Source organism: Camelus bactrianus, chromosome 11, assembly GCF_048773025.1.
Source record: "Camelus bactrianus isolate YW-2024 breed Bactrian camel chromosome 11, ASM4877302v1, whole genome shotgun sequence".
In the NCBI taxonomy this organism is placed as follows: Eukaryota; Metazoa; Chordata; class Mammalia; order Artiodactyla; family Camelidae; genus Camelus; species Camelus bactrianus.
Window position 1 is genome coordinate 60,901,119 of NC_133549.1, and position 15,695 is coordinate 60,916,813.

At 48.8% G+C, this 15,695-nt stretch overlaps 1 protein-coding gene and 1 long non-coding RNA gene across 3 annotated transcripts; one reads left to right on the forward strand and one right to left on the reverse strand.

Moving 5' to 3' along the window:
- Positions 1–1,677: 1,677 nt before the first annotated feature.
- On the reverse strand, positions 1,678–8,381 carry EGR2 (early growth response 2). 2 transcript variants are annotated; one of them, XM_010957930.3, is made up of 3 exons: positions 8,159–8,381; positions 5,487–5,595; positions 1,678–4,141 (listed from the first exon to the last, which is right to left on the reverse strand). In XM_010957930.3, the coding sequence occupies exons 1-3, from the start codon at positions 8,252–8,254 to the stop codon at positions 2,892–2,894; spliced, it is 1,455 nt and encodes a 484-aa protein (XP_010956232.3). In that variant the 5' UTR covers positions 8,255–8,381; the 3' UTR covers positions 1,678–2,891. The 2 variants fall into 2 exon arrangements, with proteins under 2 accessions (XP_010956232.3, XP_074230175.1); XM_074374074.1 differs by lacking the exon at positions 8,159–8,381 and adding an exon at positions 5,696–6,300.
- Positions 8,382–8,469: 88 nt separating this feature from the next.
- LOC123617694 (uncharacterized) lies at positions 8,470–15,461 on the forward strand. Its single transcript, XR_006725881.2, has 3 exons — positions 8,470–8,587; positions 9,008–9,112; positions 14,927–15,461. It is a non-coding gene; the product is annotated as an uncharacterized LOC123617694 (long non-coding RNA).
- Positions 15,462–15,695: the final 234 nt, after the last annotated feature.

A 15,695-nucleotide genomic window follows, 5' to 3' on the forward strand; every position in this document is an offset into this window, starting at 1 on the left:
AGATTGACTCTGAAAAAACACCAAGGTGTGTTCCTTGTGGTATGTGTGTTATGCCATTAAATCAAGCCCACATCAAGGTGAAAGTGATTATATAACCGATTTGACTATCATCAACATGTATTTCATTTTATTCTTATAAAAATGACTTCTTTAAAAAAGAGACTTTTAGTCTGTTGCTTTCTAAACAATTGTTTACATCACCTTAATTGAAAGTGCTCTGAACTTAAAATTTGGCAAGACAGTTAAAGATCATGTAAAACTTAAATGTCCTGTATTTTAATATAATGACCTTTTGTTAGGAGGGTAGTACTATTAAAAACGTAACTATCAAAATGTGGCATTGTTTTATACGTATTTCTTTAACAGAATTGGCTAAGCAAGGATGGTAACATGGTGACAAGCTAGGAAATACAAATCTAATGGAATAGCACCAGTCACTAGAACAATCTGACACTGAAGTTTAGAAACTTCTATTTAGTAGTTAATAGAGGTATTGTACATCTTTGAAATCCTTTGAAGGGAGGAAATAAAAGGGCTAATTACCTCCACAAATTAGCTCTCAAATTCTAGTGCTGGTAAGGGCAAAAAGTAGTTTCCCAGGGTAGCTGTATTCCGTGTGTGCTGTTCTAAAATGCAGGCCATCTATTATCAACCATATCTGAGGGGGTCTAACAGTGGCAAAGGACAAACATGACAGGGTTTTCCGATGATGTAGATAAACAGTGGGCACTCCGACATGTTACACTTTTATAAGGAGCTAGCAGAAGTGAACTTAAATAATATTTAGGCCCAATTGTAGATTAAAGAGAACACAAAGACAATGTGTATAATAGATGGCTAACTATTGGAGGGGCTGAATTTATATTTTAAGGTCACTACAAAAGGCTTGCAGTAAAATGATCTCTATAGTGTATTCTTTTGCTAACTATTATCCAGTACCATGGAGGACCATATTTGCTATTTAAAATTCAGATTGTCTTTCCTTGAGATTTTCTTAAGGCTGGTATATATCTAGCATCTAAAAAGCTGAGTATTTTGATAGTCTCTAGACCCACCAAACCTATGGCAGAGTAATGATCCTTCTGAATAGGTGTAATAGGGGAGATAAGGCTGGAGAGAAATGAGTCCTGGGGTAATTCCTTTGGCAACTCATTAATGCTGTCATCAGCAGTGTCTGAGTGCATTTTTGATCTGAAGTGGTGATAGCGCTTTTCAAAAAGTTTTCTGTGGTCATGAGACTAATCCTGGAACCTGAAAGTCATTTCCAGCTTGACCACGCCACCACACTTTCCACAAAGCCACATCTCGTCTGAGTTCCTGGCCCTGGTCAGGGTTCTGAAAGCAGCTACAAATGTGTAGTCTCCGAGTGGGCACTTGTTTGTAAGTATTTATTTTCCGGGGCCCACTCAGGAGCGGAGAGAAGCTATAGGCTGTTATAGAGGACGGAACAATGAGTCAAAACAACGCCTCCCCACTTTTACACAAGTGCATGGGGGAAATCCCCGGAAAGCTAGCGTTTGATTATGAATGGAGATTGCTTTGGGGCAAGAGGGCTGGTGTTGAAAGGCTAACAAAGAAAACTTGGAGATCCTGGCTCTGTTCAAAGTACTAAAATCCACTGGGTACTGTTTAATTCCCACCCAGTAAACCTTTCATAAGTAATTTCTGCAGCAAAAATATTGTTGAAAAGTATTTATTTACACTACAGTCATAAACCATTATCTGAACTTTAGTTAGTGGTTTTGTGTTAGAATAAATCATTTATATTTCCACAACTATTAAGAGCTAATAACCAAACAAGTCAGCTCCAGTAACATTTACATTCTGCAATTCGACTACAAAGGTAACACTTTTAAGTCACAAAACAGAGCATACAAAAATATACTTTCTAAAAAAAAATTCCAAATATTAATAGGCAGAAGTATACAGCCATACTAAACCCAGGGAGTGATTTTTTTTTCCATAGTAAGGCAACCCATTTACATGCAGACCCTGTAACATTGTCTACATCACACAAGGCACCAAGGACACTTTCGACACAACTGCATGCATCCTAGTTTCAGAGAATATATGTACATCCCCCATTAAATAAGTTAACATCTGACTCATTTCAAGAGATCATAAATTGCTTTACTTTTTTTTCCCGAAGGTTCAGAACTTGGAGAACAGTGCACATCAAAAATACACAAAATCTGAATGGATATACACTGAAAAAATAGTCTTTATGTTTCTCAAACAACTCAAAAAGGAGCAGATATTGCTAGGTCCCTCCCATCACATTGCACTTCTGTTCTCTGAGTTTATAATACATTTGCTTAAAGGGTCGAGATGACTAGATAAGCTTTGATTCACTGTTCTAGCGCCACAGAATGCAGCATAAAGGCCATGCTTCACTCACTGTACAGCATCCCCCAAATCAGTCCCAAGCCATAAAGTGCACATCAGTTTCGCTTCTGTCTTTTTGCTGTCCCAACTTGAAGGGATCAGCATCTCCCAACCTACTGTAGAAAAAGTCTCAGATCTCCAGAGTCAAAAACCTGTAACCAGTCAAAATAAGAGAGGGGGAGCAAAACCTAGTCAAACAAACCTTTAAAGCAGGGTCAGGCCTTAGCCCTCTAGACCAGGGGCTCCCATCCAACCCCTTTCTGAGCCTCCCGTTACCTTGGGGTGATAGTCAACTCACCTAAGAGAGACTAAGGTGAGCTAAGTTTTAGGAAGGACGTGCTTCTAAGTGGAAAGAGGGGCAGTGCTAGGCTCCACCAAGGCCCTTTGCCCAACAAAATGAGGGAAGGGCAGGAAAGGTGGTAGTGTTTGTCGTGCAGCTCGAGTGGACGAGTGGATGAAGGACCTCTGGGGCCTTAAGGAGTTGGTATGTCAGCCTGAGTCTCATCTCAAGGTGTCCGGGTCCGCGATGAGCAAGGGCCGAGGGACCCTCCACCAATAGTGCTGCTGGTGCTGCTGCATAGGGCTCCCCCGGCTGGAGCACCCCCAGTGCAAGAGGCAGTGGAGGCGGCCGGCATCGACGAGGAGGGGGCACTGCTCTTGCGCTCCTTCTGTCTCAGGTGGATCTTGGTGTGGCGCTTCCTCTCGTCACTCCGGGCAAACTTGCGGCCACAGTAATCACAGGCAAAGGGCTTCTCGCCAGTGTGAGTGCGGATATGGGTAGTGAGGTGGTCACTGCGGCTGAAGTTGCGCATGCAGATCCGACACTGGAAGGGCTTGTGCCCAGTGTGGATTCGGATGTGCCGTGTTAGCTCGTCCGAGCGGGAGAAGCGCCGGTCACAGCCTTCTGCTGGGCACGGGTAGGGCCTCTCATGCACTGGGGTCTTGCTAGGCCTGTTGGGGTACTTGCGAGGCCTCAGAATGGGCCGCAGCGGCAGATGATGTGGGTTATAGGCGGCGGCAGCAGCTGCTGCTGAGCTGCTGCCAGGTAGCCGGGGTCCCTCGCTGCCTCCACTGGCCCCTGGCCCTGTGGCCCCAGCAGTTGGGCCCCCCAGGGTAAAGTTGCGGATGGTGGAGAGTGGAGTGAGTGGAGGGGGGACTCGCAGGGAGTCCAGCGGGCAGGGAAAGGGCTTGCGGTCTGGGCCAGCTGTACCATGTAGGTCTCTCTGGCACTGTGATGGGAAAAATCCAGGATAGTCTGGGATCATGGGGAAGAGACCCGGGTCCGTGGCTGGCTTGGGGGACGGGTAGGAAGGAGGTGGCGGGTAGGCCAGAGAAGAGGAGGTGGAGGTGGTGGCTACTGACAGGAATGCCGAGGGGTCCTGGTAGAGGTCTCCTGCACAGCCAGAATAAGGAGGAGGCGGTGGTGGAGAGTAGAGGTGGTCCAGATCAGGCTGGGTCTGGGACATGGTGCACACACCCAGGGGTCCAGTGGCCAGTGGGTTGGGGGAGGCAGAGGTGACGCTGGATGAGGCTGTGGTGGAAGCTGGGGAGGTGACCCCTTGCAGGATGCCTGCACTCACAATGTTGATGATGCCTTCTGGGTAGCAGCTAGCACCAGGGTACTGGGGGTCAATGGAGAACTTGCCCATGTAAGTGAAGGTTTGGTTTCGGGGTGCAGAGACGGGAGCAAAGCTGCTATGATATGGGAGATCCAAGGACCTCTTCTCTCCAGTCATGTCAATGTTGATCATGCCATCTGGAAAGGGGAAAGTAAAAATGGAGGTGGAGCAATGAGAATGCAGCCAAGAATCCCTTCTCACCCCCCCTCACATGAGTCCAATCCCAAGGCCCAGGATCCTAGCCCTGTAGAGCTGGGACAGAGTCTAACAGTTGGAGGAATTGTGGCCCAAAGACAGTAAGAAGAGGCTAACCCAAGATCCTACTGTGGCAACCAGTGACAGTTTGGGACTCAAACTACCTCCAGGAAAGCAGGATGAGCTACTTCCAACCCCCACATACAGCCATCTGTAGTTCCAGTCCCCAATAAAACACCCAATAATAGCAACAACAATATTAAAATTTCCCCATCTGCCTGTAACTTCTCTCCCTCTCTTTTGCCTGGGGGGTCCCACTGCTGTGTCAGACATCACCCAGGAGACTGATCCTAGCCAGTGCCTCCAAGGTGCCAGCCTGAGAGGGGAGCCCGAGAGGGGTGTCATGATTTCTCGGCTGCTCCCCATTCCAGGTGCCTTCCTTCCCTCCCTCTCCCGTTGCGCTTCAGTTGACGACTGCTGGAGGGAATCTGGCTCTGAGATAGGAGTCTACAGGTCTCCTTTCCCACGCAACCTTCTCAGCCTTGCCCGATACTCGCGTGTCCTCGCCACAGCCGAAAGCCAGTGGCAAGGCTTCGAGGAAGACGCGGAGACTGCAGGGAGACCACTTTCCACCGTATCGCCAAGGAAACTGGAGGCGCCGGTGCCCAGCGGGCATCCCTCGGCAGCCAGGGGTAAGCTTTCCGCAGCTGCCCGCCCTCCCCCCGTCCTCCTCCGCGCCTGGCCAACCCCCTCAACTTCGCGAGCGGCAAGCAGGACTCGCGGGGAGCGAACTCCGAGATTTTCTCCGGGTCGGTTCTGCCCAGGAGGGAGCGGCGAACGCTGTCCTCTGGTGTTTTTCCTCCGCTCGACTCTCCAGACGCGCAGCTTTCCTCCAGAGCCCTGAACTTTCCCGTCACTTTGCCTCTACCCCGAGAGAGGGGAGGCCGGGGGCTGCCGCTGGCCGAAAGACCCACACAAATCCCGAAGCCTGGTGGGGCATCTCTCTTACTCTCATCCCTGCGCCGACCGGGGGCTGGGCGCTCCGCGGCGCACGCACGGCCGATCGCTGGCAACCTGGTGCATCTGCCAGCGCGCCCAGCTCCAACGCCCGGGTACCCGCTCCCATGGACACCTCCGGCACCTCCTTACATTCTTTAAAGCCAGTTCACTCAACACCGTCCACCTCGCGCCCCAACCCTCTCCTCCAGGTCCTGCACACGCACCAAAACCCACCCACCACTTCCGAGCTGCGTGGGTCCCGGCCCGCGAGAGGGGCACGCGGCTTACCTCCGGCCACTCCGTTCATCTGGTCAAAGGGGCCTCCCAGTTCGGCATTGGGGAAGATGGTCACCGACGTGGCGGCGAGGTCCTCCACCGGGTAGATGTTGTCAGACAGCTGGTGCACAAAACCACTGAGAGTTACTGGGATTTTGTCTACGGCCTTGGCGGTCATCATTTGCTCCTCGCACAACCTGGAGACCCAACTCCCTCGCTACCTGGAGTGTCAGAGAAGCCGTTTTGGAGAGGGACTGGACTGAGCCTAGGTTGGTATCTCCTTTTGCCCTCCACACTTAAAAGGCAACTACCCCCTTCCAAAAAAAAAAATCCAATGGAAATAAAACTAGCAAACAAGTTGCTGTTTTTTCAAGAAGCAAAATGGCTATTTGCCACTGACTCTCTCCTGTGTTCCGGCTGGGAAGCCAGGAGTTGCTGGTGTAGTGTTACTAAAACAGTCAGTGTGTCCCCTCGCCGAGCTATTAATCAATTGCTGCTCTCTCGGTTAGACGGAAAGTGTTGCTCTAAGTATTTATGGGCAGGTCCTCAATGCCCGTGACGTCACTGCCCATATATGGACTGAGGAACAGGGCTGGGCCAGGCAGCTTTTGCCGTCACATGGCCGGTTTGCACAGGGGCTTGGCGGCGCGGGCTCCTCCGGGCTCGCGACTCCCGGCTTGCAGCCTGCGAGGATCCACGGGGGTCTGGGGAGTGCGGACCGAGCCGAAGCCCTGATCCAGAGCTCAGGGTCCGGCAGGGATGGGGCTCGCTGCGAGTCCAGCCCAGGCCACTGTGGGAGAGCGAGCAGGTCCCAGCTGCGGTGCGGCCTCCGGGTAGGGGAGGAATTCCGGTTCTCCGGGACTTTCCAAAAAAGGCGAAAATCCGGTGCCGGCAGCTCCGCCTCCCCAGCCCTTGTTTGGGAGCCATTCCGGAAAATTAAACTTCGGAAAGAAACCGAGCGAAGCCGAGACACTACAGTCAAACCCCTACTCACTTTCTTGGCAGCTCAAAACCGCAAGCAAAAGGAGGCAGCGAAGAGAGAGAGAGAGAGAGAGAGAGAGAGAAAAAGCGGCATGCATTCACGGAAGCTGACTGCTTTTTTCTGAATTACTTGGTGGAAAGAAGTGGCTGGTGATAAGAGTGAATGCGGTATTGCTTTTTTGGAAAGTCTGTTCTATTTATACAGGAGCGAAAACGGAACAGGTTTTGGGTTGTTTGTTTGTTTAAGTATTTTGGGCACTTGGGGCAGGGGTGGTAGACCCTAGGAGGAGCAGATAACTGCGGGGACCTTCGAGAGAAATCCTCAGCCGCAGACACCCCCCTTCCTCTAGCCCGCGCGCTCCCCGCCCCCCTTCAGCTGCTGCGCGAAGCCGGCGCCCTTCCCGGCGCGTCTGGGCGGTAGCCTGTGTGGGAGCGTCCAGATGGAAGCTTGGACACTCACCCTGCCCCGCCACACAACACACACACAAACACACACTTACACTCAGACACACACTTCCGCTACGCACACTCCTGCCCCCGCCGCCTTCTTCACACACTGGCTCGCACACCTTACGCTACACACCTCCGTGTTGACAGCGCGCCCGTGAGCCCGCCTTGCCCACAGACTGCCGGGTCGGCGGAGCGGGCGTCTGGGTTTGCTGGACAGGGTGCTCTGCGAAGACACCCATCCTCAGCTTCACTGACTGGACTGGCTGCCACCGTAGTTCCCCACCCACGAAAGCCTGCACCGAGCCCTACTCCAGAACACACACATAAGGAGGAATATTCTTCCTTTCCTTGGCCAAGAGCCACCTCGAGGAGGCCAGCGAGGGCCAGAGTGACAGCAAACAGTGACGCTAGCTTCGAGTTTCCATCACCCTACACGCTTTTCCCTTTGTGAGTAAAAAACAAACAAAAACAAACAAACAAACAAACTAACAAACAAAAACTGAGCCGGGTGGGTACCTTTCTCCTTAGTTCCCAAAACATTTTTAAAAAACTTTTCAGAGGTCCAGATAGCGACGGGTTCTGGCTGGCTGCACACACCGCTCCTACCTCCTGGATCACCCCGGCCTGCACCAGGAGCGCTCCGAGCCTGGCCCAGGCTCTGTGGGAGGCTGGGCCCAGGTGCTACAACAGGGATAGGGGCCTCCCGCTAGCCCTCCTTCTGCCCCAAAGCCCCCAAGGCCCGGGATAGAGCACGAGGGCAGGCCCTGCCCTTGTCCCGCCGCCGGCCAGGACAGCTTCAGCCTCGTGGGGGCCGGGGAGGGCGAAAGCCACGGCGCCACGCCGTGGAGGAAACGCGGCGCTGCAAGCGGCTTTCCCGCCGCTCACCTGCCGCGGCCGCCGCCGCTGTGAGCCCGCTGCCGCCTGGCCCCGCGCGCTGTGGTCAGGGCCCGGGGCGGCGGTGAGCGGCCTCTGCCCCTCCTGCCGAGCGCCGCTTCTCCCCTTGCCCGCCGCGAAATCGGTTCTCCCGCGGCTGGACATTTTTCTGACTTCAAACACCCAGAGAAAAAATTCGGAAAGTTTCTCGCTCGCTCTGGGCGCTCTTTTCCAATTGGAAATAAAAATAAAAGGGAAAAGGAAGGAAATCACAACAAGATTAGAACCCTTGTAGGTACCCTACCCTTGGCAAAAAAAGTGAAAAGTCCCATTTCTTTAAAAAAAAAAAAAGATAAAAGAAAAGAAAGCTACTCTCTTACCACGTGCGCCAGCCCGCTCCTCCTGCGCTCCGGCCGGTCCCGCGGCCCCCGCGCTGACCACCGGCAAGACGGCACCTCGGGGAGCCCGACTCGCATCTCCAGCCCTGAGTCCGAAAGAAGGGAGGGGGGACCGAATTATGCAAATATGGGTCGTGGCAGCGGGGCTCGGGTTACGGCCCCCGCTGACCTCCGAGGTGAGGCATCCACCCGCGGCAAGCGCTGGCACGGCGACTGGTTGCGCTTCGCTCCTCTCCACGCACGTGGGCGGACGGGCGGGCGGGCGGGCGAGTAACCGGGGCCGCCCCGCGGTGGGCGCTGCTACCAACCCCGCCGGCGGCCGCAGTGCGCCGCCCGGAGGGGGAGCTCCTGGACGCCCAAGTGCCGGGCGAGCTGGGCGCAGAGAACAGGACGCAGGCTGGGGCGGCCTAGGTGAGGATGAGCCTCACGATCTTCGGCTGCTACCTTTCCCGAAGGAGAAGGCTGAGTGGGGGTCGATTGGGGGAGGGGACCCCACTAAGGAGGGGCGGGCTTGCCTGGCCCATTGGAAAAGCACGTTAGAGTAAATGGGAGTGACTGACATTCTGGAATTATACGGAGCTTTCTAACAACTCACACCTCCCGTAAGAGCTGCACCACTTCAAGCCCGCGGTGCGCCGAAGGTGGGTTGGGGCAGGGGCAAGGAACAGTGGCAGGCTCTCAGGAAGGTGCCTGGGGCCAGTCCTGGGAGGCCTTCCCTGAACCCCCGCTGGACAGGTCAGTAGATACTTACCATAATCTCTCTCCTTCTCTCTCTCTCTCTCTCTCTCCCCCTCTCCCCTTCTCTCCCTCCCTCCCTCCCTCCCTTTTAAGAGTGATAATGGAACAAAGTCTAGGCAGACTCACTTCAAGCCAGACATCCTGAGGATACGTAGTAAGCTCAGAAAACTAAAGTAACTTGCCTAAGTCGCACAGCTGGTAAGTAGTGGTGTCCAAACTTGCAACGGGGTCTTCTGACTCCAAGTACAGTGCTCTGGATACTACATCATTCATACAGGAAAATCCAGTTCCGGAAAGGGAACAGCTCTTTGAGGACTGGGAGCCTGGCTCAGCTCACTAAAGAAGAAACAGATCGCCTTGGCCAACTTCATCTCTTCTTTGGCATTTCTGAAAAGATGAAAGCTGAAGTCAGGGCTTTCAAAGGGAAGGGGACAAGGGACTGTCATGGACATACCCCTTCGTAGATGAAGGGAGAATTTGAGTTCTAGGGCTTTCTAGGCCCATGTTATGGCTAGAGTGACCAGGTTGGCACAAAGCCAGCATATAATAGGCCCTGTAATAAGAGAAACCAACCCCACAGTATCCTTCCTGGAGTGAAGAAGTGAGGGGGGAAAAAAAGAAGTAGAGACAAACAAAAACTCCAGAGGTATTTACAGAGTAAGATACTGTGCTGGGGAGGGGAGGAAGGGAGGAAGAGGGAATGCGGCAGTTAAATACAGAGATGTATCATGATCTCTACTTTTAGGCACCTGAGCTAATTCTGATTAAAAACTGAACGCCTTTCTTTAAAATAGTTGTCAAAATGCTTAAGTAAATGGAGCGCTCCATGATGTATCAGGGTTATTAAAAGAGTAGCAAATGGTCCCAGATTCTGATTTGCTTTGTCCTGAATCCAGACCCAGTAAGTAAAAGAGGAACGAAGCAGAGGAGCCATATAGGAGGCTTGCCCCTGCTACGCTGCAAGGAGAAAGGGAAGCAATCTGAGGGTCCTGGCTTGCCCTCAGTGTCCCCTCTCTGAGTGGTTTTTAGCTTTTTTTCCCAACAGTATGGACTGAGAATCACAATCAGCCTTGAGTCATGTCACAAATAATTTGTTAATGTTTGCATTTTGATTTATTAAGAAACAGTTTTGAACATCATTGCTATTTCTATTGTAATATCATTTTCACTCACTTTCATTCTAATACTGATACTGGAGTGAGAAACCAAGAAGCATCAGAATTGCCCTTAAGTGTAGACACACAGGAGAGTGTGGATCCTGAGCTCAAATGGCATAGGACATGTGTGCCTCAGTGATAATCAGGATAATTGCCAACTCTGCCATCCAGCCAAGCCTTTCTTAAAGGTGCCCCTGTGTGCTGAGAAAACTGATAAATGCCTCCCTATATTCAGCATCTCACTATGAATCTGGTGATCCTAGAGGCTATAAACCAAGCCCAGATTATGCCAATCAAAGTTGTTGTGAAGCCTGAAAAAAGCATTGCTTCACACCAGTCCAATGTGCAACCACAGTCGTGTTTCATTAGCACAAATAATCTGGACAAGTAAGACCCAGACCTATATAATCTTATTTTGCAGCAGCAGCAACACTGGCTTAAGCAGAGGGTTCTCGGGTTCCCTTTAGGGTGAACTATCACAATTCAACAGATATTTCTTAAGCATCTACTAAGTACAGAAGTGAGAGCCCCAAACCCTGGGCATCTAAAGGTGCCTAAAATCAGGTCTGGTCCCCACCCCATGGAGCTTGTAGTCAATCACACAAATACATAATTGCAAATAATGACAATGTTTGACCCCAAAGAAGAAAAAGGACAAAGGACATAATTGAATCTAGGAGGTTGAGTAATGCTTCTCTAAGCAGAGATCTGAAGGATGTGCAAAGATTAGGGGAAGGACAGTGGACAGATCATTCAGGGGAGAAAAAGTCAGTGTGGAAAGGCCCCAAGGTGGGAGGAAGCAAAGTGCATTTGTGGAATAAAGAAAGTTCAATGTGGGTGGAAACCTCCAGGCTGCCTTCCATGCCTATTGCACTGGAGCTGAGAGTAGCCAAAACAGGCAGCCTCAGTGGAAGCCCTTTCCCACCTCCCACCCCTTAAGAGATTTTAACCGCTATGACTCTGTGGCTCTCCTTTTTCCTCTGCCATTATCTTTTCTCGATAGTGGCAATGGCATTATATTTTTGCATATGGGTTTCTTTACTTTTCTTTTTTTTTTTCACCTCTCAGCTTCTGCAAATGAATAAGAACATGCCAAAAAGATTTCAGCAAAAAAAGACAACGTATACAGAAATGCTTATTGGAATCAGCATTTTGTTTCAGTGACAGTCTTAATGAAATAACATTCCTTAATTGTCTATTTCTCAATAAGGAAATGATAGACAACACAAATTTTGTCCCATTTAAAATGAATACAGTGGAGAAATGAAGTCTTTCTAGTAGAAACACATCATGTCAAACCTACAGATCACTTTACCATTGCTGGCAAAAAATAAAAGGTAATCAATGCATTATTTATCTCTATTAAGACAAGGTACATGTCAACCTGGGGTCCAGATTAATAAGTGATAGTCTGGTCATTAAGGCTGGAAACAAAATCTCCATTCCAGAGCACACCTTCTTATGCTCTTAGATTTTAAATCTTTCAGCTTACATGTTTAATTGTACAAAAGCTATAACTAAGGAATTCCTGTATTTTTTTAAGCATGCATCACTAGACTGCTTACCTTACTAGTTTACAGGAAACAATTTTCCTTCTTCCAAATAATGCCAGACATCCCATGGAAGCTTTATTCTTATATTGAGAAAGGACAGGGCAAGTCAGTGCATCCATTTGTCAGAGGAGCTGTTTTGCAGCATATAAGCCAAACAAAGGGGAAAATTTTCATATTTCAACTGAATAATCTTGATAAGAATTGTCACCGTTTCTTGTGGTTAACATTATGAGCTCTGGAGGCCCATATGACATGAGTTCAAATCCTAGGTCCTGGATTCAAATCTTAACTCTGACAGTTCCTGGCTGTGTGTTCTTAACCAAGTTAATGATTTCTCTGTGCCTCAGTTTCCTCATCTATAAAGTGGTCAAAATTATTATACATCTCTCATAGGGTGTATTGAGGATTAAATACAGTGATATATATATAACACATAGCATACTGAAAAGACTCACGGTAAGAAGACCCCAGATCCCCTTACCAGTTCCGCCCCTGCTGCTTGACTTGATCTTGGGTTGGTGGTTGCTGCTGGGAGGAGCCAGCTATGCTTGCAACACTCACACCACTCAAGCCTTAGGTGGCAACCATGGGAGACAGGCTCTTCTTTCCCCATATCTGATGATACTTCTTAACTATACGTCAAAAGATGTAGAAACATCACGTCCCCTCATGCCTGCTCAGAATTTTAGCAGCCAAAAAGCCAAAAATGTCTAGAAAGACTTTAAGTTTTCACTATTTTGAGTAAGAAGAGTGGTAGGGGTAGAGGGAGCACTATGCGGTGGGAAAAGCACTAGATTAGGAATTAGGCTCGGTGGTGGCTCTCCACACAATAATGTTCTCAATAGCAATAAGAATGGCTAGTATTTAGTGAGCATTCAAGGGTACTAAACACTCTGCTGACTCTGTTTCCTTATCTCTTAGTCTACCAACCACCCCATGAAGCAGATGTCGTTACTCTTTCACCTTGCAGGTGAAGAAACTGAGTCGCCAAAGCCCACGCCACAGAGCTAATTAAGTGGAAGTGCTGAGCAGTCTGACTCCATCACTTATGCTCCCAGCACCTACCCTAGCCTGTGAACTAGATAAGACACTTAACCTCTGTGAATCTCTTTACATCGGGGCTGGGCACGCCTGCCTCAGCTGCCCTCAGCCAGAGTATTGTGATGATTCAAAGGAAGAGGACGAAAAACATGTTCTGAAAAGCAGGATGTGCACTGCACATCTAATTGTTGTTTCCCATGGTGACTGTTTGGGTTACTGGACCTTTGATGACAGAGGTAAAAGGTAAGCTCAGATAGGCTAGGAAGTGACGCTTATGATTCCAGGATGGGGACAAGCCATCAACAATCGAACTGAACTTCTAACCTGTTTGATTGTTGGCCAATCCTAAGGCCCTTCAAAGAGGTCTCTTTACCACCCCCATCCCCACCCCCACCCCCACCCCCTACACTGGAGGGTGGTCCAGATCTGTGTACTCCTTTTTATCTGGGGATGGAGTTAAAGAAGGTGTCTGCTGGCAACCTGGGCCTTTGGAACGAGTCATTAGCAGGTCTACTTCTCCTGATGCTAATAATAGGCCTAGATGCAGATCGTTCTTAGGTCCTAATATTTAACTAGAATGCAAGTTTCTGCCCATGGGCTGTTGTACCTGAGAAAACATTGTGGTTACAATGCAATCACCACTGGATAGCAGAATAGTTTTAGTCACTGGTCTTGTAAGCACATAATCAGAGCCTCCCCAGAGACCTGGCAACTCCTAGTCTTTTAGAATTAGCAACTTTGCTTTTAAAAAATATGATTATTTAAGCAACAGCCAGTGGAAACTTCAAAAAGAGGAAAACAAGAACAATCTAGATTCCTTTCTTCTCTCTGGATTTTATGAAACAAGAGACACCAAAGACGACCAGAATGACCATTTTAGTCCCTTCATCTGTTATTCAGAAATTCTAGGGGAGAAGGTGCCTGATCAGGAGACCTATTTCCTTGCTTTTCCTGCATGTCGGGCTTGTCATCACAGAGCTCTCTCATGTAATAGAAACTTGAATGGAATGTTACCCCCAAAATGGAAAACGATATCTGGAAACCAAACATGTAGATCTCCTACGTAAAAGCTGGGTGGTTCCAGTAGAGCTAGAGTGGGCCTGACTCCACCACTCCGAGCAAATTCTCTGGAATCTGGAAGCCACCGCTGTGATGTATGGAGCCAGCCCACAACATGCTGGGGCTGGGGTTGGGGCTGACTTAGACAGATGAACTAGAGAGCAACTGAATACACAGGGATGGGCCTGTCTCACAGATGAAGCAGAGAGCAAGTGAATACACAGAGATGGGCCTATCTCACCTTCAAATACCAGGACAACCTCATGGCGTTTTGTTAATCCATTCAGTGAATATTTATTAAGTACCTGGTATACACCTTGGACTATGCTAGGGTCTTGAGATATATCAGTGAACAGAACTCCCTGTCTTTATGTAGCTTACGGCCTGAAAATTCTTGTGAATTTAATTCCAAAAACTAAAAAAAGGGAAACCACTAGAGTCCCTTCCCTTGTCTTCAGCCAGAATCACCTTTAAGCCACTTGTTCACACTCAGGTACAAATCTCTCCGAAGGTCATTAAAGAAAGAATATAAAACTTGCTTTAGTAACACATTCTGGTGTTTAATATTCTTGCAAGACATTCTTCATAGATAGAGAACACTCCCCTTTTATTATGCATTTTGTTTCATTCTCTCCTCAGGAGACATGAAGAAGTTAGTCATGACAGTCTGAGCAAGAACCAGTCACAGGGTGAAATGTAGTTCTCAGCCTTTTCTGTTTCATGTGGAATTATCTCAGTTCCTATAGCCTGTCTTTTAGAATTTTTGCCCTTTTATCCTTTCATCATCTACATCAACTCTCTGTTGGACTTCCTAATGCCACACACTTTCCAGTGCTTATAACAAAGTGTTTTATGTGGCACTCTACCCTTTCCAAGTCCCTTTCATACACATTACTTCCTTCGGGACTCAAAATATAACCCCGTGATGTTGGCAAGGCCACGTTTACCTTTCCTACTGCCCACATAAGTCAAGAGAGACCAGAGAGGCCAAGTGACTGACCTCCGTTCACACAAGTAGTAAGAAGGCAGAGCCAGCATTCCTGGCCAGGTTTCCTTGTGCTAATATTAAGAGCTCTGTCTGTCGAATGCAAGCCTCAACTACTGGTTGGGAAGGCCCAGGCATGTGAATGCTTGTGAAATCCCTGAGACACTTTGATGGCTGGTGGCCAGCTAACATTTAGGTCATGTGTTTTGTTCGCCAGGTGTGTGCTGACCCTGTTCTGTTCCTCCACGTCATTTTATCCGCTATGGGTGAAGACTGGTAGCATGAAGTTAAATGATGACAACAACAACCAGATCCTAGCCTTCCAGGTCATTAAAGGCAATTTTGGGCTACCAGTCCCAGGTCCATCCCCTGGAGTCCTCATTTGTCGCATTTCTGTGAGGTTGGCAACTGACTCACTGATTACCACCCTCTGGATTATCAGCCTGTGGTGCAACTAGAAAAGATTCTCATTTGTATGGGGTAGCTTAAGTGTGGTTGGGTATACCTTGCTGGGGTGACCAGCTTGACTAGGGGAGGAGATGAATTCTCCAGCTTCATCAACAGAAGACCTTGATGGTTTTGTATTTTTTCCAAACTTCACTAACCTGAGCTATGGTCTCCTCAGAGATAATCACAAGAGCATTTTTATGTAAAATCTTTTGTGTTTGTGGTTAAAATTTGGGTAACAATGAGTAACAATGCCCTCCCCTTTCATTCTCGCCCAGAGGGTTTCAAGAGGGTCATTAATACAATGGAAGGAGCTAATTCTCAGATGCAGGAACTGGCCAGTAACTGTGCTGGTCCACCTTCAGATCTGGCTTATCAGAATCTTAGTCTCAAGAATCTATATTAAAACAACAACAACAACAACAACAACAACAACAAAGAATTGCCCTTTTAAAAAGCTAAATTTGATGATGTGCTGACTGACTGTTAAGTTTTTGAAAAATCCGTACTCCTTACCACCACCTGTAAGTCCTTACATG